The sequence below is a fragment of the Nyctereutes procyonoides genome, unplaced genomic scaffold (genome assembly GCF_905146905.1).
Source record: "Nyctereutes procyonoides isolate TBG_1078 unplaced genomic scaffold, NYPRO_anot_genome, whole genome shotgun sequence".
In the NCBI taxonomy this organism is placed as follows: domain Eukaryota; kingdom Metazoa; phylum Chordata; class Mammalia; order Carnivora; family Canidae; genus Nyctereutes; species Nyctereutes procyonoides.
The window spans coordinates 67,773,630-67,800,519 of NW_026575046.1; the positions used below are offsets into that span (position 1 = coordinate 67,773,630).

Genomic DNA, 26,890 nt, shown 5'->3' on the forward strand with positions numbered 1-26,890 from the left:
AATGCATTTAACAAAGGGCTTTCAGTCTATTAGGCCAGAGGAGAAACACAGGTAAACTCTGTGACAAGGTAGGAAGTCACAGGTGGTTTGGGTTAATGGGATGGGTGGATAGAGAAAAAGAGAGGACATTCACTGGGGAAATGGTCAGGGACAGCCCAATTCCACTTAGTTCTGGAGGGGTAGAAGGCAGGCTAATGGGCATGTGGGGAGGGCTGAGTTCCAGCGACATAGAAGTCAGCTTGGAAGTCAAAAGGACCTCCAGTCAACTTTAGCTGTTCAAAAGCAAGAGCTATAGGATCATGAGGTAAATGCCTAGTCATGGAGAGTATTTGCTCAAATGAGATTTGGATAAACTGGTAAGGTATTAGAGAAGATACTCCATATATTTCCCCTTGCTGTTGGGAAGAACTTTGGCTAGAGTGATCCCTCAGAAACTTCTGTGTCCCTTAATCCACTAGCAGAGCATGAAGTCAGCAAGCAAGCCTCCCAAATGAAATATTGATACCTCATGCAAAGATTCTTAGGAAATCAAATATTTTTTATTCAATTACTGGATTTCGTATACCTAATAGTCCTTAAAACAACTATCCACAGCAGCCACACGAACCACGTGTAAAATGAAAGCAGGTGCCCCAAACAGCACCCCTCCCCATCACACACACATACTGAAAAACAAAATCTCACAGGTGCTTACATAACTCACTTTAAGCATGAAAAGATTCTTGCAGGGCTGCCTGGCAACCAACCCTTCTTCATCTTGGGGCCGATAGTCCAAAGTCTTTGTTGTCTTTTCATGTTCTAAGTCAGGGTGATGTGGTATGGACAAGTTAGAGTAGATCTCCAGTTTATTACATGAGTATCTTTCTCAAATGTGGAGTCACAAGAGAGGACCCAACCTACTACAAGCAATGGCTAAAGCATCCCAGTGGGGAGCTCAGTCAGCCAGGCCATGTGGGCAGATTGTGTTTATGTTTCCAAGTCCAACAGCCACAGGACCAAAAGCCATAGAGAATGAACAGCCCAGGCCTCAACCAAACAATTTGCTAAAAGCGGAATCTCTCGGGTCCAATTGCTTTGATTTTACAAATTAGCCCATCTTTGGCCCAAATATGCCAACCAGAGATGTCATTTAATGCCCCTGAAAACAACATTGAGTAACAAAATGCTAAGAGTACCGAGAACACGGGGTTCTCTTTCGGCCATTCAGAATGTGAAGTCAGCTAGAAGCTTGCCTCTTGGTCCCTGACCAATTCATCTGCCGGAGGAAAGGCTGGTCGGTATCCAAGGCACGTCCGGCCCAACCCCGAGGGAGTTCCTAGTTCTCCTTCTGTGCCTGCTGTAACCTCTTGGCCACAGCAGTGATCAGAGCGGCTCCCTTTCCACTCCCATCTTCTGACAGCATGAGCGTCACATCACATCGAGGTGCTAGTTCTTTCACGGTTTCCTGCAATATCCGGGAAAAGCTATAAAGAGAGAGAGAGAGAAGCATCATCACCACTTACATATGGGACTAACATATTTCTGAATGATTCCAATCTGGTTTGCTCCTTCTGGCTTGCTTCTTAAGACTCTAGAAGAGCTTCCTAAACTGCTTCCTAAATAGCTGTTTTAATTGTACCTTTTATTGAGCAACTACAAATGCCAGAGACTATACTAGGTGTTTTACATACATAATATACATACAGTCAAAGTGTAATAAACAACAGCTTAAAAACAATTATTAGTGAATCCCTGGGTGGCTCAGTTGGCTCAGGTCATGGTCTCAAGGTCATGAGATCAAGCCCCCATCAGGCTCTGCACTCAGTACAGAGTCTGTTTGTCCCTCTCTCTCCCCCTTGGCTCATCCCCCTACTGGCTCACTCTCTCGCTCACTCTTAAATAAATAAAATATTTTTAAAAACAAAAAAGAAATGATCATGTGGCTTTTGTGCCTTGGTCAAGTCTTGGTTTAAGAAGAAGCTTATAGGAACCACATCAAAAATAAGTTATTCCAAAGGGAAAAACAAGAAAAGACACAATCCATTCTTTTGGATAGTCATCTGCACAAGAAGAGCTAACGATTAAGGATTACAATAACAGGATGTTCATGTATGTGTTTCAGTATGACTGAAATTTTTATAAGCTTGTTAATATTTTTCCTCTTCACCAAAACAAAATGTTAAATATTAAATAACAATAATAGCTTTCAAAAAATAACAATAGCTTTAATCATTGACTTTTTTGTGATGTGCCATGCACTCTATAGATACTATTTAACTGAGTCTTCATGACAACTTCTGAGGTAGGTAAGATCTTTGTCATCATTTTATAGATTTCGAACTGAGGCTCAAAGAAGGTAAGAAACTAGCCCTAGGTCTCACAGCTTCTAAGTGGTGGAGCCAGAATTCAAAGTCACATTAATCCTTCTGTCTACTGACTCTGAGCTAAGAAAGTTATAACCAGTTCATACTTGACAAATGCTCTGTGCTGTGCAAAATATTCAGTTCGCATTACTTCCCCGTGAGGTCAGGTGGGAATACATTACTAATAATCACTTGTATTCATTGCCCTGTGAGGCAGAGATTATTACTGCCTAGAGAAACATGGCTTTCAGAGAGGACGGCCAACACTCCTACATGCTGACCACTCAGAAACAGAGCCCCAAGGGCTCACATCTTATCTGCTAGATTCAATGGGATCCATATTTCGCCTTGGAGCCCTCCCATTCCCACCTCTCTGGGGCACTCACTGTGGGTGCAGCTTGTACAGGGTGCCATCCACTCCCACAGTGATCTTGAGGTATTCAAGCCCCTGGTCTTCCCTCTTCTTCTCCACGACAGCAGCCAGGCCTGCACCGTAGAGCTGGGCCGCCCGCCGGGACACAGCTCCGCACACCTCCTTCACCACAATGCTGTCCTCACATGTGCTGTCTAGGCCAAGCTGTTGCAGGATACTCCTGACCTGGAGGAGGGCTAGCCGATCGCTGCAGGCAAGCAGAGCAGGACATCAGAACCTGGGGCCCTGGAACCTGCTCAGCATGGCTCACAGTACCCCCTATCCTCAGAAGCCTTAGGAGGAAGGAGGAAAAGATGATCCAGGCAATAGTTGAGTTAGAGCAGAATGCCAAAGAAGCCAGGACTCAAGAAAGCCTGACACACACTCCTGGAAGTCCCACCATCTTTAAAAAGGAAAGTATGAGGACTGTTAGTGTTAGGCATGTACAAATCTATTATCTCACTAGAAACTATTATTAGATTCAGCAACCAACACATCAGGTGTGCATTTTCAGGAGAGGAATCTGAGGTTCAGAGTGCTGGAGACTTACCCACAGACAACAGAGAGCAGGGACCCAAGCACATGCTTTCTTAAACCAAGTACCTCCACCTCCCCCACTGAGCAGGCCAGCTCTCCTTGCTCTGGCCCCATTCAACTAGAAGCCAACTTTCCTTCTATTTAGCTTCTTCTGATTTTCTGCTTTCTCTTCCCAGCTAGACTACATGCTCTTTGAGAGTAAGGCTGTATTCTCAACAGTAGCCAGCATAGGGCTGTGTGCACTCAATGGGGAAGTGAATATAACAATGTACAATCAGCCCCTTAGTGAGCAGGAACCAGCCCCTGGAACCACAAGCACATGAGCACATGGCAGAGGAGCACCGGTCATGGGTACAGGCTGGCCTCGAGTCTAGACACTCATCTCATGGTGAACTCTCAGGCTCTGACTCCTAAGTGAAACAATGTAAAATTATATCCCTGGCTGTCTCAGGGAATACTTAGGGAAGAAGAATGTTATCAGGGAGAAAAACTGGGATGCCTCTGTGGCTTAGCGGTTGGGCATCTGCCTTTGGCCCAGGGCATGATCCCGGGTGCAGGGATCAAGTCCCACATTGGGCTCCCTGCGGGGAGCCTGCTTCTCCCTCTGCCTGTGTCTCTGCCTCTCTCTGTGTGTCTTTCATGAATAAACAAAATCTTAAAAAAAAAAAAGGGAGAAAAACTGAGAAATAACCTGTTGGCTAGATAGAGGATTCGTCAGGTAAGTAAACAGTGGTGTAGTCAGATAATAGAATCCTTTATAGACCCTAAGATGAGTTTGCATGAGAATATTTAATGCTATGGCAAATATTCATTATGTAGTAAGTGAAAAAATAGATTATAAAATACTATGTGCCATATGATCTTGGTTTTTATTTTTGTTTTGGGGTTTTTTTGTATTTTTTTATTGGAGTTCTATTGGTTTTTATTTTTGAATGTTTGTCTTTGTTAAGAAAAAAAAATCAGAGCAGAAGGAAATCTATTCAGATACTGGTAGGATTACCAGTAGTTCCTACTTTCTTCTTTTTGCTTGTTTTGTTTTGTTTTAATTTAATTCATCTCTACACCCAACATGGGGCTCAAACTCATGACCCGGAGATCAAGAGTCACATGCTCTTTGACTGAGCCAGCCAGGTGCCCCTTCCTTTTGCTTATGAATGAGTAATATTTGTATAAGATGAAAAAAAAAGTGGATTTTTTTTCAGTGTGTAAGATAATAAAACCTGAAATTCCTTCCACAGTCTATCCTGTCACAGTTTACCTAGTTCTTACACATACATTGCCTTAGTTGACCCTGGGGTTGATCACTAGGGTTAAGCAGTAGACCATTTATCTTCTATAAGGAAAGAAATTGTTGTCCAGAGAGGTAAAGCAACTTGCCTCAGGTCACACAGCATAAGCCATCTTAAACTCAAGCTCGGAGACTGTAAATCCAGGATTCCCCCCGGCAATCCCTGTTGAATCCATTGGACAATGTGCTTTGAAATGGGACACAGTCAGCATAGCACCCAAAGCAGATATCTTTTGTGTGGCAGAAGTAAAGACTTCTGGAGGCACATAGGTTCTGCTAACTTTCTCTTGTCCAAAAACATCCTCCTTTGTATTCGGGGGGGAAAAAGCAAGGCAAACATGGTCAATCTGCTCATCTCTCATACATGAGGAAGAAACCATTTGCTTTGCCCCCACAGCAAAAGAGGATCCCTCTGGTCATCAAAGGTGATGATTATTAAATTACACTTTTGAATCCAATGGGTTGAAGCCAGACAAAAAAAAAAAAAAAAAAAAGGATGCTGGATATTTGCTTACCAACTCTTCAAAAACACAAAATTGCTGCTGCTGCTACTGAATCTATCACCATCTCCTTAGACAGCAAGATCTACTCTGCAAAAGTCCATCTGATTTCTCTCATTAAGTACACTGCTTTCGGTTTTAAAGAGTTTTCCTTTTTTCTCAAAGTGATTTCTGGCTCCTGGCATCAAGCCATAGAGACCAGTAAAATTAAATGAATGAATGCAAATTGACAGAAATTCCAAATACAAAGTCTCTGATAGGAACCAGTGCTGGTAGGAAAAGCAGTGAAACTGACACATTTGTGGTGATGGAAACTGGAACTATCTTTTTAAAAGCGTGTCCGTAGGGAAATGCTTCTACTTCTAAGGAAATAATTTGTGAGATGCAAAGGAAAACACAAAAAGAATAATTATGGTGTTACTGAGAATTGCAGAAATTCATAAATTATAAGCTAGACATCTTATACTAAAGGGAAAGTTTAGCAAATTACAGTATAGCAATATAACGTAACATTACACAGCCATTTAAAATGATAATTCTACCAAAGAGTCGAGATGGGTAAGTTTCTCTTTCTAGAAGTATTCCAGCTAAAAAATGCAGGAGTGTTAGCATTAACCTGGCATTGTTTTACAATCACAGATGGAGACAATGAGCATCAATGACTGCTAACATCATAAAAGACAAACAGACAGTTCAATGCCACCTATGAAATATTCTTGTCCAAACTTCAGCACTGAATCTAACCAGGCATCTGGGTCTTCCTATGAGTTTGCAAGAAATACAAGGGAGAGGAAAATGCTAAATGCTATAACCAGCAAAATCTAGAACACAGGAAACTTCTAGGATAAAATGACAATTTCTTCATCAAATGTATCCCAAAGGGAAACAAGAGGAGAAGTCTATACATTAAAAGAGATTTTTAAAAGACATATCACCAAATGCATGGAATGGACCTTGTTTAGATATTGTTACAAACAAATGAACTGTAAAAAACATATTTTTAGGCAATCCGGAAAATAGAAACACTGGCAGGATATTTTGAGATTAAGGTTTATTATTAACTATTTTAGGTGTGGTGATGAAAATATGTTCATTTTTTATTGTTTTTAAGGATTTTTTTGTTTTTTTTCAAATTTTTATTTAAATTCTAGTTAACATAGTGTAATAATATTGGTTTCAGGAGTAGAAGGTTATTTTTTTAAAGAAATAATACTTTAGCAATACAACTTAAAATATTTATAGATACACTGACACAAAATGTGAGATTTGTTTCAAATTAATCCAATTTGGGGGTGGGGAAAGCAGGAGTATATTGACAGACCAAGTTTGGCCACAAGTTGACCATTGTTGAAGGTGGTGATGCAAACGTTAGATTCATTTTACCATTCCCTCTACTCCTATATATGCTTAAGAAAAAAAAAACCTCAGAATTGTAACTGAAAATTATCATGTACGAACACTAAACAAACAATATACAGAATGATATGTGTGGTATGATTGCAATTATGAAAATAAGTTTACACACATTTAAAAACTTGAAAGGGAATATACAAAAATCGAAACAACTGTATTTAATCCTGAGCTTATGGGTTATTTTTTAAGAGAGTTTTCTTTCATATTACGGACACATCATCTTTTTAGGAACAAAGAAGGATCATTTTTTAGCCTCACCTAACTGCTGTGTAACACTTTAGGCACCTGAGGGCCCAGGAACACAGCTGGCCCTTTGGCTGTGTGCTGTGGTCCTGATGCAGCTAGATAGACAGAGCAGCTCTAGGAGGAAACCCCTCATCCTGTCAGATCCTTTACTGGTTTTATTTCTAAATCTCACGTCTGCTGCTGGACCCCCACTTTACAGCAGCACATCCCAATCAGGGCCTCCCACACTGAGCTGGTGAACTTGATCACATATCACCTTTCAATCTGAGACAGGAATTTGGTTTCAAAGATGCCCCTGGTCCGGAGACGCTCTGAAATCTGCCCACGGAAGAGAAGACCCTGCTTGGTCAGGTCAATCAGGATCTGCCGCACAATTTCCCCCAGATACATCCCGCTGGTCATCTTCTCATATCTGTTTGGAGAACAGAGATAAGATCGGTAACAGCAGGAAAATCAACACTGGTGAGTGGTTTACCAAAGGACCATGGGTCTGGGTATGGAAGGTATGCCACTGGCGTCCAACAACAGCCTGGTTTGGAGTGGTTCAGAGTGGGCAGTAGACCTAGAGAAATGCAATGCAGAGGTCTACATGAAGTGAGAAAGCCAGTCTTTGGAGCCCTGTTGACCAGGAAGAAGCTAGGTCCCAGAAATGCCCCATACTAGCTGCAGGAACAAACATTGTAAGCCATCATCTATAAAACAGGGAGCAAAATCCTGACCCCACAAAAGTATTGGGAGGCCAGCATCTGGTACACAGCAGGCACTAAGTGAAATCAAGTCCCTTTCTAGGTCCCAAAGCAGTTCTCCTTGTCTTTGTGTTATAAATCTCGTTGACTAGATTCTCCTTGGCTTTGTATTTGGAGAAATCTGTTCCATTTGAGATTCTGCTCCATGAAATAATATACTTACACTGCACCAGGGGTTCTTTAAAAATTTGGAAGGAAGCCAAGCCACCCTTTCTACCATGTTATGAGCTCCATGAGGGAAGGAACAAGAGGAAAAGGGGCTTTGTAATCAACAGGTACTGACCAGGCACTCTGCACAGGCCTGTGTGACAGTGTTAGTAACAGTGACAAGTTGGACTGCCACTGCCTTCAGGATCAAGTGGAAGCTGTGCCTGAGACTTGTGTACTGGACTTGTATTTGCTTCACTGCTCAGGACCTCCTCAGTCTAAGGAACCAACACTCAGGCAATGGTGACAGCAAAGCAGATTCAAATGGGCTGCCCCCATTAAACTCTCACTCTAAAAATGTGAGCCTCCAGTGGATTCAGATACAAAAGTAAGTCAGAAGACACTTGCCCCTGGAGAAGAGCCATGATTACTTGAATGTCCCAACTTGGGATTCAGAGATAAGGCTCCTTCTTTTTGGAGCAACCCCTGGTTCATCTGGGCTTCCCACAACTCACCTTCCTGCCATCCACAAAGACTAGTGCCAGGGCAGCCCAGATCCTGGAGACTCAGGATCGAGTCCCACGTCAGGCTCCCTGCATGGAACCTGCTTCTCCCTCTGCCTGTGTGTCTCTGTGCCTGTCTCTCTCTCTCTCTCTCTCTCTCTCTCTCTCTCTCTGTGTGTGTGTGTGTGTCTCTCATGAATAAATAAATAAAAATCTTAAAAAAAAAAAGACTAGTGCCAAAGGAAGACCAAGGACCATTAAGGCTGGTCCTGGCCTTGCCCGAGTATCTTCCTGAACAGGGTACTCGGGTTCAGTTATCAAGCATCTGTGGCCCACATATCTCATTACATTTCCTATCTGTTTAACTTCTGCACTGGGATCTCATCATCATGATAAACCTATGTTTTCATTTTATTTTATGTATTGAGACATTGAGTTTCATTGTGAAAAAGTCCATATACCCTGAGACTAAAACATTTATAATCTAGTCCTTTATAGAAAAAGTTTGGGATTCCCTGGGTGGCGCAGCGGTTTGGCGCCTGCCTTTGGCCCAGGGTGCGATCCTGGAGACCCAGGATCGAGTCCCACGTCGGGCTCCCGGTGCATGGAGCCTGCTTCTCCCTCTGCCTGTGTCTCTGCCTCTCTCTCTCTCTCTCTCTCTCTCTCTCTCTGTGAGTGACTATCATAAATAAATAAAAAAAAAATTAAAAAAAAGAAAAGAAAAAGTTTGACAACACCTGCTGTCACAGATGGGCCTGGTTTCATTATCAATTCCTAGCATGCTATCCCTTTCTCTTTTACTCAAGAAGCTAGATGAGAACACAAGTGAAAATGTACTCAATTTTTTAAAAAAAGAATCATTCATTGTTTTCAGTATTTTTAATATGGCTAGTCATTGGAATCTACCTCCCAAGTGATTGTAACCCATGGTGGGATATGACATCATGATTGAGAACCAGTACTCCCATCCATCACCTGCTACCAGTTCCCCACCCCCTGGTAGCTAGCTTTGGAAAGGCTGAGGATCTTGATTTCTAAACTGGATCTAGCAGAAGCCCATCATGAGGGGACTCACTAAGTCAGTGTGCCCCTGTTCTGTGACACTTGGCCCATGGTGAGTGGACTTTGGGACAGTCTCTGAATCATTCCAAAGCCACCAGTAGATCTTATGGTACCTTATGGTAATCAGAAAAAAGCACCCCTTCTTTCTCCTTGCTGGAAACTTGTCCTATATTTTGCTTTTGTTCCAATAAGACACTTCACTGACCTCCGATGAAGAGTTGTAATAAAAATACAAAGCTATCGCATCTTTGAGGCAAATATAGTATCCCCCACCCTGGTCTGATAAAGTCATACACTGCACAATCTACATTAATATACACATCCACCCTCCTCACCTCTGTTTGCCGGGGTTCAAGGACCCCTCATCCACCTTCTCATCATATTGGGTCCGGATGTCATCTATGCAGCCATTATCTCCAAATCCTCCCCACTCGGTGTTAATGCACATCTTCCCTTCATCCCCTTCCACCAGTTCGATGTTCCTCATCTCTTCCATATAGCACATGTTGCTGCCTGTTCCTAAAAGGAAACATAAAAGGACTTCAGTCTTCAAAAGATATCACCAGGTCCTAAAGAGGCAGAGTAGTGCTGGAGAGGAACTTAGGCTTGGAGTCAGATACGACTGGCTGTGAATTCCAGCTTTAACTAGGTGACTATAGAGACAAGTATCTCATCTTTAACTAGGTGACTGACTATAGAGACAAGTATCTCATCTTTAGAGGTCCAATTTCTTCATCTGTAAAAAGGAAATAATACCTGCCTTATAGATTTGTTAAAAAGAAAACAATGATATGATGTTCACAAGATCCCTCCACCTAGCAAATTGTGCCTGAGAAAACACTATTCTCCTCCTCCTCACCACCATCGCATTACATCACCATCACATCATCATCCTCATCATTTACTGTTAGGCTATAGGTACACAAAGTGAGCTCCCAAGTAGTCACAGCAGCCCGAGCTAAAAGGGATCATGAGGAATTATCCGGTCTTGGGAGAAGTAAACATTGGCGTCCATAGGCCACCTACTTTGTCCTTTGCCCCGACCTTGTCTCAGAACTATCCTTGGTACAGCAGTGCAGACACCTATTATATTCAAACAAGTCTCACCCCTTTGCCTTCCTAATTCTCGCCTGACCTCTCCCACAGATGAGGAAACTCAAATCTAGACAAAGTAACCTGTCCATAGTCATAAAATGGGTAAGACTTACAGTGAGATGAAACTTCTTAGCTGGCATTGGAGGCATCTCACTATATCCCCATCTCCTTGTTCTACCCACTGCTCACCTTCAGGAAACCTAGACAGACAGCTAGAACAATTTTTCCAGGTTCTGTCATTACTAACTTGTGCCAGTCACTTGGAATGCCTATTGTCTCCATCTTTACCTGTTCAAATCCCATCCATCCCCTCATCAATGAGAGAGTCAACTCCCTGAAATCCATTCTTGCCCTTAATCACTGCCAGACTTCTCCCAAAGCCCCCTCAAATGGCTAAATCATGTGTCAGGCCACTCCCTTCTCTTCTAGGTTCTTTCCAACTCTTCCCCATCATGTGCACCCATGGCCAGAAGAGGTCTGCTAATAGAGGAGGTATACACTGGAGCTGCATGCAAATCAGACCCAAGCCAACAGTGGTCTCTTTCTACCCTGGATAATCTGCCCCTAATTTGGAAATCTCCTCTTTCTATGTCATTCTCCTTCCTCAACAAAAGGACAACATTGGCTTAGGACCCTTAAGGAGAAAGATATTAAGTAAACATTTAGAAATTAGGAGACCTGAAATCCTAATCTGAACTTCATCTCTGTCTTGGATAAAGCTGGCTTTAGAGCCTCTGTGTAATGGAAAAATGCTCCACCCAACCCCTCCCCCCACCCCCAGTCCTGCACTATGTTAAAAGGAAACCACCAAAAGATCAGATGAGAGCAGGCTAATGGGACATGCCTGATCTCTTACCTGCAATCAGGCCTATCTCACAATTAGGATCTTCATGGCCACAGGTCATCATGGTCCCCACTGTATCATTCACAACTGCAACTATGTCTAAGTCAAACTCCTGCAAAGGAAGCAGCCATGCCAAATAGGCTCAGGAGGGGCATATCAACCCAAGGTGCATGGAGGCCAGAGTCATGGGGCTGGGCACAGGATGTCAGAGCAAAGGGGCCTGGGAGAAGGGGCAAGGTCAGGCATGAGCCTCAACACCATAACATACATTTCTCCTCTTGATGGCTTCCCTGAGCATGTCCACCACGTCTTCCCCTTCACAATCAGTGGCCTTGAAGCCTTTGGTCCACTCAATGAGTGTTCCCTACAAGAAAGAAGGAGAAATTCATTTGAGCAATAATTTGCCAGGACCACTACCCAACCTCATCATCAAATAGTCTGTGTCAGTAGCTAGTCAAATGTATGTGCTTTCGACTGCTCCATCTCTGCAGCCCTAACACTGGGCCCAGAGGTATCACGGAGCATGATGCCCAGATGAGGTCTGTTGCTGAGTGGAATAACTATAGCAATTCATATTCATCAAGGGTCAGCTTGTGTTCCCTGGCCATGACTGCACAGAACAAAAGCCTGGATCACAGTCAATCTATGTCTAATTCAGCCAAGGACAGATTAAGATGTGATTAAAGATAAGAGCTACAAAATGTTCATCAAAGCATGGTTCCACAGTGAAAAACTAGAGGCATCCTGTCGTTCCAATATCATAGATCTATTATCTTGTGTATCGATATAGGTAATGTTAAACAGTCATAAAAAATCATGCTGTAAGAGAACATTGAATATTAGAGAAAGATGTTCACCATACACTGTAAAGTGAACATATATTAAACAAATGTAGATGGCGAATTACACTATTATTCTTTTAAAAACACTCACGCATGTACATGCACATATATACACACTCATATCTAGAAAAAGGTCTGGAATAATGCCCACACCAAGAAGTTGGCAGTGGTCCTCTCTAGGTACAAGGTTAAGGGTGCCTTCTGGTCTTTTCTTTTTGTGTGCCCATATTTTCTAGTTTTCCCAAAGTTAGCATGTATAATTTTTATATCAAGAAAGACCAAGATGACACTATTGGCCAGATGGAGGAGTTAATCCAGTCTCAGACTCCACAGTCTAGAGCTGGGGGTGGGGGAGGGCAGGTCAAGCTGGTGCATGTAGGCCAGGAGAGCTCCTGGGATAGGTAGGAAAGGGGGCTAGCGGCTCCGGCAGCAGTGCCCCCACCCCCGTGGGCTAGATGGCCATCTCACCCTGAGGCCCTCAGCCCTGGGGTCTGCCTCTTTCTCTCCACAGTCCTTGGGAAGTTCAGGTCCCTTGTTCTTTCCCTGGTGGATAGATGTAGAACACTAGAAATTCACCCCTAGTTGAAAAGTCTTTCTTCTTAGTTGCAATTACACAAAAATCATATTTTTAAAAGTCTTTTTTCTCCCTAGCCCTCAGTGGCTTTGCTCCCAGCTGTCCACTTGTCTCCCCATCCCTCTCAACTGTATATCCATGAACCTGTCAGAACTTCTGGGAGAGGCCTAGAGACCCAGTGTCCTGGGTCAGGAAGAGCAGCTGTGCCTTGGTGCTCATTGATCACTGGGGACTGTGGACAGCTGTATGTGGCTGCCTTCCCGAATGGTGTATTAATTTTTAATGGCAGCACTCATATAATGTGTAGCCCTTATAAAAAATTAAACTGTTACTGATAAGGGCCAAGTGCCTTTTAACTTCCCATTCCCCCAACTTGAGAGGTAACCTCTATTATCAGGCTAATATGATTCCTTCCAGACCTTTGTCTCTCCATTTACATATATTTTTAAATAAACAAATTTACACAGTGTATAGATGACTGTGATTTGGTTTCCCCACTTAATACATATTTTCTAGACCTTTCCAGGTCAGTTAATATGGATCTGCCACAATCTTCCCCTGAGCAGAATAGTCCTCAAATATAATTGCATAGAAATAAAAAAAAATACCTATGAAATATAAGTACTATTTTTATCCTCATTTTTCAAATGAGGAGACCAAGGTCCAGAGCTGTTAAATAATTTGTCCACGATCACCAAGTGAGTAAGTGGAGAAGCCAAGATTCAGTGTGCTTCGAACCCATGCTCTTAACTACTGTGCTCACTCTGTGGCCTCCCAGTCAACTAGGCAATGTCTGTGAAGCACTTGGAATAGTGTCCAACACCGAGCAAGCATGTGCCTGGTAAACGCAAATCAAGTAATTAATTCCACATGATTTCTATGCCAGAGTTTCTTTAGTCATTCTCCACTGCCATGTGAATGATTTTGAATGTTTCATTATTATAAAGGGCTGCCCTAGTGAACATTTTTTTTCACTCCTGCTTGGCACATGTTTGAGAAATGGAATCTTGAGAAATGGATCTTCTGGCTCTTAGCATTCTGACACATTTAATTTTAAGAGAGCTAGCCGTATTACCAGACTTGTGATCCCCTCTCTCCCCATTCTCTGAATAATTAGGGTGGGGAAGGACTGCTGCCATGTATGTTTCCATGGTGTTCTCATAGCCCTGAAGAAATCTGTTCCAGTTCTGTACCAACCCATCAGATGAGACTCACGTGGCTCAATTTTCTCATAAGAAAAATGAAATGGGATAGAAAAGAGTGTGTTACATATAATAAGAATATTATTTATTGATTTTTTTGTTTTAATTATATATGTAGGTGTACTGTGTATTTTAGCCAAAATGGTTCATTGACACAGGTTCTGGGTCCTGGTCTCCCCAAGGGCAAAGTGAAAGAGCCTGCGCTCTCAGGCCTGTGTCCTACACTAGAACCCTCCAATGCTATTTATAGATGTGGCATCGTGGACAACTAACTTCTCTGTGCCTCTGTTTTTCTTAACTACAATGTGGCGATTAAAAATAGTGTACACACATACAATGAGCTATTATTCAGTCTTTAAAAGGAAGGAAATTCTGACACGTGTTACAACATGGACGAATCTTAAGGACATTATGCTAAGTGGAATAAGCCAGTCACAAACGGACAAATACTGTATGATTCCGGTTAGATAGGGGAACCCAAAATAGTAAAATTCATAGAGCTGTAAAGTAGATGTTGGGGGAATATCAGGAGTAGGGAGACGGGCAAATGCAAGTTACTATTCATGGGTATAGAGTTTCAGTTTGGGAAGATAAAATGTTTGGAAGATGGATAGTGGTGATGGTTTCATGATGACGAGAGTGTACTTAGTGTCATAGAACTGTACACTTAGGGATCCCTGGGTGGCGCAGCGGTTTGGCGCCTGCCTTTGGCCCAGGGCGCGATCCTGGAGACCCCGGATCGAATCCCATGTCGGGCTCCCGGTGCATGGAGCCTGCTTCTCCCTCTGCCTGTGTCTCTGCCTCTCTCTCTCTCTCTCTCTCTCTCTCTCTCTCTCTCTCTGTGTGTGTGTGTGTGACTATCATAAATAAATAAACATTAAAAAAAAGAACTGTACACTTAAAAATGGTTAAAGTAATAGCCAATTTATGTTCTTTCTATTTTACCATAATTTTAAAAATGGTTAAAAATAAAACAAAACAAAAATAGTATGTACATCATGGGGACATCAAGTGGATTAGAAGAAATCTTAACAAATCTTTGGTGCCATTCTTATTATCGTTAGCTCTCTGGTTGACTTTTTGTGTTGACCATAGTTTTCCCTATAAATTAAAAAGTGGTGTTCTGGGGGCCCTTGGGTGGCTCAGTTGGTGAAGCATCCGCCTTCGGCTCAGGTCATGATCACAGGGTCCTGGGATCGAGCCCTGCATCGGGCTCCCTGCTCAGCCGGAAACCCCTTCTCCCTCTGCCTGCCACTCCCCCTGCTCATGCTCTCTCTCGCTCTCTCACTCTCACTCTCTCTCTAAAAATAAATCAAATATATTTTTAAAAAGTGGTGTTTTGCTTTTAGTGATGTTCTGTTCCCACCCTGTAAACCTGATTGTCAGAGAGAGTGTGTGTGCTCCATTCTCCACAAGCTGGTGAATGGTCTTTTTATCCAAGAATTCCAAGGAAGACTTTGTGATATGTGTTTCTAAATTATTATGAAGGGTTTATTCAAATTATTATCCACAATGGTCTTCAATGTAAACTAAGTAAGTGTTCATTTGTTCATGTGATATATTTGTTGTCTGATTCCTTCTAACGCACCGGTAAGCTTTCTCAGGTAACAGCCTGCCACCTATTGTGTTTCCCTGTTTACACTGGCCCCATGGGAAGACACAGACATTACTGCTGCCTAAGAGTTTTAACTGGCTTTTCTGGTCGTTACCTCTTTATATGTCTCCATAACATGATTGAATCTCTCGTTTAACAGGACTCTCGTGCATGTGTCCCTTTATTATATACTGCTCGAAATCTTTTGTGAATCCAAAAAATAACAATGAAAATGGAACATAATAAATAGATAATATTAAATGGTTCAAATTCTTGATTACATTTTCCCAACTGCCCTGAACCTGAGACCTGTAAATAAGGAAATAAACAGTGACCCAGAGGTACCATGAGATTCCTCTGCTGGAGGAAGGAAGCGCATCAGGCTTTCTGGAAGCCTGCTGGGCTGTCTTACCTTGTCAATGCTCGTCTGCCTGCAGGGAAATGAGAATGTGAAGCCCAAAGGCAGTTGGACTCCCTTGAGGCCCATGTAGTCCAGGAAGTCAGCGATGCACTGCACGATGTGGTCAAATAGCTGCGGGGAAACAGTGGTAGTCATACCTGGCCAGCAGTGATACAGGGCGGCAGGCTGGCTCCCCCAGGCACAGAACTCCCCAGCCCAGCATGTACCTCCTCACCGGTGCCCTGCATGATCTCCAAGGGGATGGCAAAGATCTTGTTGTACATTCGCACTGACCTCCGTCCACTTCTGATCTTTACCAGGAGGACCCGGAAGTTGGTTCCCCCCAGATCCAGGGCAAGGAACTTTCCTTTCTCTGTGGTGGAGAAAGTGGGAGCTGCATTCCACCAGCATGCACAGAACAGGAACTCATATGGAAGCATTGATAGGAAAGAGGAGCACAGAGGGTTGGGAGAAGAATCAAGGCTCAGAAATGTCAGGGGCAGAAAGCAAGAGCCAAGCCCCAGGAGAAGAGAGGCAGGGAAGTAGACAGGAGACAAGCAGACAAGTCCAAGTATCCAGATGGCAGCTCCAGGGGACAAACCCGGGTCTTCTGTCTGCCAATAGTGTGAGGTACATGCCATGTTCTCAACCACACAGACACACACAGGTGACATCACTTAGGTATTCTTCTACTGCCTGGGATCAACCAAGATGAATAGAATTCATCTTCTACCCCACGCCCTCTCCCTCCATTATAGACATGAATCCAGGGCTTTTAAAACTAAAACCCTAACTTATTGGAGGTGTCTTGGTGGGAGCTCTGTGTACGGCCCACCTGTGCCATCTGGCATTCCGCAGACGTAGGTGGGCAGCATCTTGACTGTGGCCATGAGGTGGGTGTCCCTTTTTAGTCCATACTCGAACTCCCTCCGCATCTTGCCCTGCACATCCATAAGCTGCTCTTGAGTCAGCTGGAACAAAGCCAGCACCTTGTCAATCTGCTTCCTTTGGGCCTGCACCCGGGAGGCCACCGCTGTCACCATGGCAGCTCCCTTGGTGCTGCCACTCTCTGACAAGAGGAAGCGGACGTCGCAGTTCGGAACCAGCCTCCTTACCACCTTGTGCAGGCGTTTGGGATATCTGAAGGCAGGGGCAACGGCAAAATAGGTAACAGTCATAAAGGCCCAGGCCTGGCTAACGGAAACAGACACAGGGGTAACAGTGGGATGGGGGTTCTGGGGAACCTTGCTGGGCTGGGTTCACCCCTCTGGTTGCTGGATGGTGGGAGGGCAGGGGGGTGACTAGGGCAGTGAGGGTAGCAGAAAGGACTCTTGGAGGCTCAAAGAGGTAGCTATTTGATCACTAATATTTCACTCAGTAGGGCATGTCCATTCATAATGTATTAGCTGAGCATCGTCTGCATCCAAAGGGGAAGGATCCTTTCTCCAGCTCTTTCCAGTGTGTACCTCCCTGGCTTAAAATACCACCTCTATTAGCCAGAGGGGCTCTCGCACTCCGTCCTTCTGGGAAATCTTCATTTCCTTGTATTTTCCTACCAGTATCCTTCCTGAGAACTTGGCAACCTCTGCCATTCGGATTTTTCCCCATGTAACTAAATGTATTTTACTTTCCCATCTTACCACATAGTAGGTAATAATAGACAGATAGATGGATGGGTAGATGGACAGGTGGCTAAATATGTGGTTGGATGCCCTTCTAGTCAGGCAACTGGGTTTAGCAGAATATTTCTTTAAGAATGATCCCCCCAAAACAACCTAGCCAGCTAGATGAATACAATCTCTCTTTCCCCTATAAGCTCAGAACTAAGAGGAGATGGTTGGTCCCAGCAACCCAGAGAAAGCAGCATAGCTTGGAGAGATCACTGGGTCTCTGTTCCAGAAAGCCTCATTAGTGGGGGGTGTGGGCTGGCAGGCAGCACTCACTGAGGGTGTATCTTGTAGAGTGTGCCGTCCATGCCCACTGTGGTCCGGAGCCGCTCCAGCTTCTTGTTCTCCCGGAGGCGTGTCAGGATGGCTGCCAGGGCTGCTGCACAGAGATTGGCTGAACGGAAAGAGACGATGGTGCAGACGTGCTGGACCGCAATGCAGTCAGCCTCCGAAGGCTCCAGGCCCAGGTCTGTCAGGATCTCTCTTGTATTGGCAAGGCCTTCTTTATACCTGGCCAGGGGACAGGAATGAGAGGACCACATTTTTCCATCCCATGGAAGTCCCCTCAGAGAACCATTTTCTCACCTCTCAGGATTGTGAAAATAAATAAACTGGCACATAGTAATATAATAATGATAACCATATCAACAACGATCATAGCAGCCACCATTTATCAAGCACTCACTATGTGCCAGGCACTTGTCTAAAGCTTTGAGAGGCATAGAGAGGGCTACTTGTCCACAGTCACATAGCTAGTAATTACAAGGGTCAGGATTTGAACTTAGGCAGTTAGATCACAAAACCCATCCTTTTAACCACCCTGTTCTCTTCTGCCTTTCAAAGAAACTCAGTCCCTGCCATGCTCTGCACAAACAGACTCTAGGAGTCTGATGCCACTCTGTAAAGCTCAGAATCTAAACTGATTACAAAGCTCAGGGCAACACCTGGGTTTCTAAGCCAGAGGAATAGGACCCCAAGTAGACTGGAGCCAGCTGCCTTTACCAGCCATCTCTCCACTGCAGAGACCTCTGTGTGGGGCCTCAATCGCTAAAGCCAAGGCCAATTCCCAACAATACCAGATAGAAAAGGCTCTTGCTATAGTAGGTATTCTTAACTTAGATTCCATGCATGGGTTTAATGGGTCTGAGGATGCCCTAATATTGTAAGCAAAATGGAGTACAAATATGCATTTTTGTAGTAAAAGATCCAGAACTTGATTGAATTTGATCCTCCAAGAAGTTTGTGACTCTAAAAAAAAGTTTTAAGTTACCATTTTGGGGGAGGAGGAATACAGCAAAATAGAAGAAAGGAACAGACCACCAACCGCAGATTCCCTGGCTGATGAAACCGACAAGAAGCCACATCTGAGTTACAGTAGGCATTGCTAACTCACCTAAAGCTAGGCCCAGGTCTGAAGCTGTCTTGGTGAATATCTGGATGGACCTGGCCCCTTTTGCTGTGCAACTACCATGAGCATACCACGCCTTGGATACCCACCCTAACCCTCTGCAGAGTCAAGGGGAAAGGCACCCAGCCAGCAGCTTACTTTTCCATGGCAGCCACATGCCGTGTTTCAATCTTGCCCTTAGTGTGGAGAGCAGAGGATTTCTTGCCACCAAACAGGAGACCTGCCTTGGCCATCTTCAGCAATACAATCCTGACAAGTTCGCCCAGGTACAGGCCACTGATCATCTTCTCAAACCTATGATTTGGTGAATAGATCAGTAGTAGTTATGGTCATGGTTATGTAGCACCCTTTCTCAATAGCCATGAACCACAGCCCATAGTCAGGACCATAAGTAATGGAAGGACCACTCCATGGGTCAGATGGTCTCAGTCCCCATCCCAGCTTTTGGATAGGATACCTTTGGGAGCTCACTTATCCTCTCTGGGCTGCACTCCCCTCACCTATAAAAGGAGAGAACTACACTAGAGGGAGACCTAAGATTCTTTCCTGCTCATAAAGTGATTTAATCTAAGAATCTTAATCGCAAATCACCCCTGGCCGTGGGAGGGGTACCATTCTCATATTAGGCATAAGGAATCTCGACTTCAGTGACTTCAGGTGATCCCAAGATTACCAACCACGGCATGACAAATCCAAATTTCAAATGCTTCAACTCCCACACAATGCTTTTGTCCAAGAGAGAAGGATGCTGTGTCTGGGCGATGGGCTTGGATAGTCCCAGAGAGGTTTGATAATAGTGTAAATGAAATATCCCACCAGGCTACCTACACCTTGACTTGTAATCTGCATCTGACAAGCACCTACTAATTGTTTCCCAGGTAAATAAGTAAATATGATTTTTATTCTCCAAACATAATAAGGCACAAAATCAAGGATAGCCTGTTTTCTAATTAGCTTTATCTGTTCCATTATAAAACGTGGTAGAACGCTGCAGAAACAGAAGACAGCCAAAAGAAATCCAGGTTGGATTTGGAGGAATGGAATTCATTTTTTAAGTGAAATAGAGAGAATGAGGGTGAAAAAGTCCAAAAAAATGGTCTTTCTTGGGCCATGACTGCTCTGTGTCACCAGTGAAAAGGGTGTGTGCCTGGTGAGCAGGTATATCCAAAGCAGAAATTTGCTTTCCGGGTATGCAGTGCTAATGTTTGAATGGTTTCTAGGAGGTATTTTAAATATTTATTCACCAGAGTTTCTTGGAAAAATGGCCAGGACTAGAAAAATGCATGATGAGCCTGAAACATCTTAGTGTGCCAGAAAATAAGGAAGTACTAAAGAGTGATTGGAACACATCGAAAAGACACAGGGACCAGTTCAAAGGGGCTTCTATTGGCCAAATGTGAAAATATTTGAGCATCAAAATAAATAATGATAGGAATAAATGATACCCATTAAATAACAGAAAGAATCCATGAGTTCATATTAGGATAAAGAGATAAATGGAGGAGATAGAAAAGCCGAGATTTATAGTAGAATTACAAAACTAATAAACATGATGGATTTAGAATTTCATCAATGGATGCTAAAAATAGAGTGAAAGTTTAATGAGAAAGGGGATATTTACATAGTCTCAAAGTATCTCTTTACCAGATACATATTCATTATAGAAAGAATAATAACAACCTTCTGGGAGAGAAGCCTGTTGTACAGCCCCTTAGCCAAGAGATCTGAGATAGCATCACAAGGAATGGAACAAACATTGAGTGCTTCCAGATATGATGCACTGAAAAGGACACACATCCCTTCTGTGATAGTCCTGTCAAAAACGCACACCAGAATCTAATCATGAGGAAACATCAGACAATTGAGGGACATTCTGTGAAATAAATGGCTTGTATCTTCAAGCTCATGAAAAACAAACATATTTCAGAGGATATCCAGGTTAAAAGAGGCTAAAGAGAAAGGCCACAAAATATAATGTATGATCCTGAACTGGAACCTAGACCAGGACCATTCTTTTTTCTCTTTTTATAAAGGACATTAATGGGGCAGCTAATGAATCTTGAATAAGGTCTGTAAATTAAATATTGGAACTTATTAAGTGTTAATTTCCTAATTTTGATAATTATCCTTTGGTTTTGTAATAGAATATACTCTCTTGATTGCAGATAATACACTTTGAAGTATTTAGGAGTGAAAGGATATTATAATTGCAATTGCAGTCTCAAATGATTCAGAAAAGTTACTTCATTCAGATATTTTGTGTATATGTGCATATATATATATATATATATATATACATATATAACAGACAAGAGTATTAGTAATCTGATTTAGGGAATCTGGGTGAAGGGGGAATTTATGCCATTTTTGTAACTTTTCTGTAAGCCTGAAATTATTTAATTTTTTAAATGCCTTTTCATTCAACAAACACTTAATGAGCTGCAAAAATGTGTAAGATACTATGCACAGAAAGGAAAGAAAAAATCCAACTTGTGCTCTGGGAGCTCAGCACGTAGGCAGAGCTGAGGCACTCTCAACAGTTACTCTATTGTGGAATGAGTGTGAATGTGGAATGAGAGCCAAGAAAGACTCCCTAAGACCTAAGCTGGGAAGGCATGGCCCCAGGTGTTGTGATTAGACCTCCAAGAAAGCAGGGTGTCAGGGGAGCACTGGAAACACAAATGAGGGACTTGCCTGAGTCCTGCTCCCTTGGGCTGCACTGGTTTAGTTCTATGGTCACTCGTCCAAATGCACCAAGAGGGCAGGACCGGAGCCACCTGGTTCACAGCTGTATGTCCCCTACCTCTGGACATGTTCCAGAAATATGGACTGAACTGGAATAGTTAGGGTTATGACTTAGGGGAGATCACTCCATGTTCTTGCCTTCACTTTTGCTGGGGTCCTCAGAAATTCCTTGTGATGGATAACTAGTCACAACTAGAAAGTCTCCCAGGTTCAAAGTGTACCTGAGTGACTGGGTATTTACTGATGCCGATGCCCAGGTTACAGCACAAGGGGACTCACAGTTGCTTCCCAGGGTTGAGAGAGCCGAGGTCTATCTCCCGGTCGAACTCGGTACGAATATCTTCCAGAGTCCCATCATCCCCGAAGGCCCCCCACTCCGTGTTGATGCACATTCTCCCCTCATCACCTTCCACCAGGTCAATGTTGCTCATGTCTTCCATGTAACACGCATTGGTGCCAGTACCTGAACAGGGGATCAGAGCAAATAGGCACAGACGGAAAGGCTCCCAGCTGGGCAAAGACAGAACTCTTAACTGCCTGAGAGTCCTCTGAATGTACCACAAAGTGCTTTTGATCCACTTCCCGGGCCTGGTTCTCACTGAGGGAAGCAGCTTTGGCAAGCCTGGGAGTTCATGAGGAATAAAGCTGACATGTGGAGTCTACACTTCTCAGATGTTAATGGTTTGCTGTCATGAAAGAGGTCGATTGTGAAGAAGTCCCTCATGAATATGCATGAAAGCTGACAAAGCACATTTACAAAGAGGATGAGTTAACCTAATCTTGTAAATTTAAAAAAAAAAATTACCAACCCACAATATTTTTTTAATCCTTTCCCTAAGCAACTTAGCCTCTTCTCTACTTGATACTAAAAATATTCTTTATTCATGGCCTGCCACAAATTGTTCCTAGCATAAGCTACATCCTTATCTTTGACAATGATTAGCTATCACATAAGAAACATTCCATTATTCAAAGAATCACCCCAAGGAAATGCCTCAAACACTAGAATATTAAGGGAGTGGCTATAAAAGGGGACAGTATGTTTGGGATCTACCAGGATGATGGAAATGTTCTACCATTGGATTGTGGTTATGGTTAGGAAACTACATTTACTAAAAATCATTGGATTGTACACCTTAAATAACAGGGCTTTTATGGCTCAAAGCTGTTTAAAAATTATTTTTGTAAAGTATCTTCCCCTAACACTCTGGTCTGAGGATTTTAAAGTCAACACGAGAAATAAAAAATAATAGAAGCAGAATATAATGCAATACCTGGAAAAAGCTTTTCTGAGAAAAGTATGGACACAATTTAGGTGTGGCAGCCAATCTGTAGTTTACCAGACACAGCTGCTGAGACACAGTGGACGGTGGCTAGAAACCATGACTGGCAAGCACCTATCCCATTCTGAGCCGTGGAGCTCCAGAAATGGGGAGGCAGATCAAACCCCTCAGGTGTAAAGATCCTGCCCTTTGGGAAAGTCCAGCTGAGGAGAAGCACTGGAAATTACAAAAAAAAAAAAAGGCAATTCGGAAAGCTCTCCTCAGTAGGGGGAAGGGAATGGGAAGGTGGTAGGATCTATTCAAGAACAACCAACAAATCCAATCCACTAGGCTTTATCGTCCCCCACACTGCCTTCTTAGGACACCTCTGGCCAACCCCCCTCCCAGCTCAGGTGTTAAGAACCACCCACCAGACACTGCCCCTGTGCAGCAACATCCCTGATCTAGGCTCCCACCATGTCCTTCCTGCACAGGGCAATGGCCTCTTGTCTGGTCACCTTGCTTCTATTCTTGCCCCCAGTAGTCAATTCTCTTTGTCTGACACAGCCGCCAAAATGAGCTGCTTAAAAATGCACACCCCATTTATCCATCCCCCACCCAAAGTCCTCAAAGGCCTTCCTGCCTGCCTCCCCTCGGGATAAAAGCCAAAGACCTTACAATGACTGTGTCCTGTGTCCTACACAACCTGCCCAGTCCTGTCCATCCTCTCTGACCTGAATAGCCCACTCCTTAACCTGAATAGCTCACTTTGGCTCAGCCACCGTTCAGATTCTTAGGGCTCCTCAAGCATCCCAGACTCAATCTCACCTTAGAGGCCATAGGTCCCCTCTTTGCTTTGCCAGGGCTTTTCTTCCTCTCCATCTCCCTTTTGCTCCCTCCTCCTCCTCCCTTAGATCTTTGCTCAGATGTCACCATCAGAGACCTGCCGCCACCACCCCACCACTCTCACTCTCAGTCACATCACCCTGCTTCACTCTTGCCATCACACCAACCATGACCTAGAGTTAAGATTACTCATTTGGACCTTCCAGGCCTTTCATCCACCTACCCACCAAAAGCTGCATGAATACAGGAACCTCTAGGTATTGACTCCACTGAAAACCCAATGCAGAGCAAAGGCCCAGCACACAAGAGGCATGCAGTAAATGCTTGTCAAATGAATGTATTAATTTTCCATGTCCCTATGTTACTTCTCATAAACAGAAAGTGCCAATACCCTCTCACAGAATTTACTCAGTTTGCTAAAACTAAGCCGCACACTAGCCCCTTTTCCCAACCTAGAAAATCAAGTGAAACTGAATTACCAATGATGACACCAACTTCACAGTAGGGATCATCATAGGCACAGGTCATCATGGTTCCCACAGTGTCATTGACCAAGGTCAGGATGTCCACGTCTATGTCCTGTTGGAACACAAACCTCAGAAGGCATCAGTGGGCAGGAAGGAGGCATCATCCCTTTATCCTTCCCCACAGAGGAAGCAAAAGCAGTGAAGATGATGAGACAATCACTAGATCCTGCCTGCCAGGCCTGCCTGAAAGAGACAGGGCCTCTGGCAAGTTCAGGCATCTAGAAGAGAGAAAAGGCAGTTGGGAACTGAAGAGTGGAACTCATGCTCCTGCCTTATGGGTGGAGGCCTCTGTGCAATGGAAATATGATGGACAGACTACCAGGAATCCAGTTTTTATTTGAGACACCCCTAAGGAAAGGATGCTTATCCTGGGAGCAAAGTCCTCCCTTGCCCATGGGGACAGTTTAACCAGCCTCAGCCAAGTCCTCTCCATGGACAGCACCAGGGATTTCTCAAGTTGACAAGTCAACTTGGATTATTACCCCAAGGTAATATGGTTCCCCAAGGTTTGGGGGAGCATTCTAAAATAAAATGAAACAATAAAAGAAAAACACAGGATATAAAAGATTATGATTGCATCTTTAAAGAGAAAAAAGACTAGAAGGGTATCCCTCAAAATATTCCTCTTGCTGTCAGGATAACAAATAGTTTGGGTTTAGTTGTGTACTTTTCAGCCAGTAAGGAGCATGTTTTGGTTTTTCAGTATAGATTATTATAAAATGTATTCAATGAATAGCGATAACCCATGAATATTAGAGTGGAAAATAGGAGAGACAGTCAGGTTATAAAGAAAGTGATCTTTTAAGCTCAGAGGGGAAAGGCAATGAGAGCATTATAGATGCGTGGGGTCTAACCAAGCCCCTCTGAGAGGGGCTGTGGCAGCTGGGGAGAGCCCAGGGAAGCAGGGGACCATACTTTAACAGCAACTAGAACAAGTTCCACATAACCAAGGCTCACCAATGGGTTTATCCAGATTGGTCACAATTGGTCACATTTATATTACAGTGAGACCTTCCCCAAGATCAATTCCCTCTCTGATTCTCCTTCCAGGGCAGGCACAGTAGGAGATCCCACGTCGAGAGAAAGGGGCTAGGACTAGGGGAGCTCCCACACTGAGGCGAATCCCTCACCTTGTGTTTTTTCATGGCTTTGGTCAGACAACTCACTACATCTGTGTCTTGAACTCCCCGTGCCTTAAACTTCTTGGTCCATGAAAGCAGAATACCCTGGGGGAAGATTTCAGAGCCAGTTAAAGTGAAGAAGGCCCTCAGTTCTGAAAATGAGTGGCAGAAAATTCATGCATAAAGAGTATCCCCATGGGCTTCTCTTCTTGAAGCTGAATCACCCCCATTTCTTTCAACATTCCTTCAGAGGCTTTTTCTAACCATATAAACATCTTTGTTTCATCTGAGCAGTTTGAAACAGTATATATAGTGGCAGAAAGAACAATTGTTGAGGACTTGGCCTCACAAGACATTAGTCAAGTCTCTTAATCTCGAGCCTCAGTTTACTCATCTGTGAAAGAAAGAAACCTCATTTCCCTGTCTCTGTCACAGGAAATGCTCTGATGGAAATACCTGGCCTGTGGTAGATACACATTATGTGTGCAGAATGTATGAATTGCCAGGTCCACAAAACAGAACTAACGTGGTGTTATCTGGCAGGACTCCCTTGGGAACTTAATTTCAACTTAGAAAAATGTTTCTCTATTTGCATAAAATTGGTGTTTCCTGGGACACCTGGCTGGCTCAGTCAGTAGAGCGTGTGACTCTCGATCTGGGGGTCATGAGTTTGAGCCCAACACTGGGTGTAGAGATTACTTAAAAATAAAATATTTTTTAAAAATGTTTTTTAAAAACTTTGTGTTTCCCAAGAGTTTTGTAAAATAGCAAATAATCATAGATTGTTTCAGAATGGAAGAGAATTTTGGAATTAAGAGATTTGTCCAAGGCCACACAGTCAAAAGTAGCTGAGTCCAAACTCTCAAACTCCCCAACCACACCCTCCCAATCCTCTCAGTGTACGGATAGAGAAGCTGAGATTTACAGAGGAAGGAAACTGTTCTAGATCTCACAACAAGTGAAGGACAGAGTCCATCTGGAAAGCAATGGTCTGACTCCTTGACCAGTGACTAGGGTTCTTTCCCTGCACCACAGCGCCGCCTAGTGCCAGATCTCCCTAATTTCTGTCTTCATAGGTCATGAGGACATCCCTGCTTCATGGGAAAGAGGAGTAAGAAACTGTAGGGTGGCATCCCCCAAAAAGGGTAGTACAGACAATGTGCGACCTACTTGGGGCAGAGTGTATGGGAGGAATGGAGAATAAATGCTTGTGATATATAATTAAGTGGAAGATTTAAAACTACATGCAATTATATTTTTTAAAACTATGCATACAACATGACATCATTTATTTAATATAGACATGACTAGAAGGAAACCAACAGGGACGCCTGGGTGGCTCAGTGGTTGAGCGTCTGCCTTTGGCTCAGGGCGTGATCCTGGAGTCCCGGAATTGAATCTCACATCAGGCTTTCCGCATGGAGCCTGCTTCTCCTCCCTCTGTCTATGTCTCTGCTTCTGTGTGTGTGTGTGTGTGTGTGTGTGTGTTTCTCATGAATAAATAAATAAAATCTTAAAAAAAAAAAAAAGAAAAGAAAACCAACAATTCAAGTAGTGGGTATCTCTA

At 43.5% G+C, this 26,890-nt stretch overlaps 1 protein-coding gene across 1 annotated transcript in view; it reads right to left on the reverse strand.

Annotated features, from left to right (window-relative positions):
• Nucleotides 1-1,315: 1,315 nt before the first annotated feature.
• Nucleotides 1,316-26,890, reverse strand: part of HKDC1 (hexokinase domain containing 1) — a 39,788-nt gene continuing 14,213 nt past the window's right edge. Inside the window, exons 5-18 of the mRNA XM_055325608.1 lie at nucleotides 25,333-25,428; nucleotides 24,155-24,254; nucleotides 21,847-22,030; nucleotides 18,961-19,116; nucleotides 17,691-17,924; nucleotides 16,583-16,887; nucleotides 15,975-16,120; nucleotides 15,760-15,879; nucleotides 11,404-11,499; nucleotides 11,148-11,247; nucleotides 9,532-9,715; nucleotides 6,995-7,150; nucleotides 2,729-2,962; nucleotides 1,316-1,463 (exon numbers count right to left, since the gene is read on the reverse strand). Of these exons, the coding sequence (XP_055181583.1) occupies nucleotides 1,316-1,463; nucleotides 2,729-2,962; nucleotides 6,995-7,150; nucleotides 9,532-9,715; nucleotides 11,148-11,247; nucleotides 11,404-11,499; nucleotides 15,760-15,879; nucleotides 15,975-16,120; nucleotides 16,583-16,887; nucleotides 17,691-17,924; nucleotides 18,961-19,116; nucleotides 21,847-22,030; nucleotides 24,155-24,254; nucleotides 25,333-25,428 (2,259 nt within the window). The remainder of the gene's footprint in view (nucleotides 1,464-2,728; nucleotides 2,963-6,994; nucleotides 7,151-9,531; nucleotides 9,716-11,147; nucleotides 11,248-11,403; nucleotides 11,500-15,759; nucleotides 15,880-15,974; nucleotides 16,121-16,582; nucleotides 16,888-17,690; nucleotides 17,925-18,960; nucleotides 19,117-21,846; nucleotides 22,031-24,154; nucleotides 24,255-25,332; nucleotides 25,429-26,890) is intronic.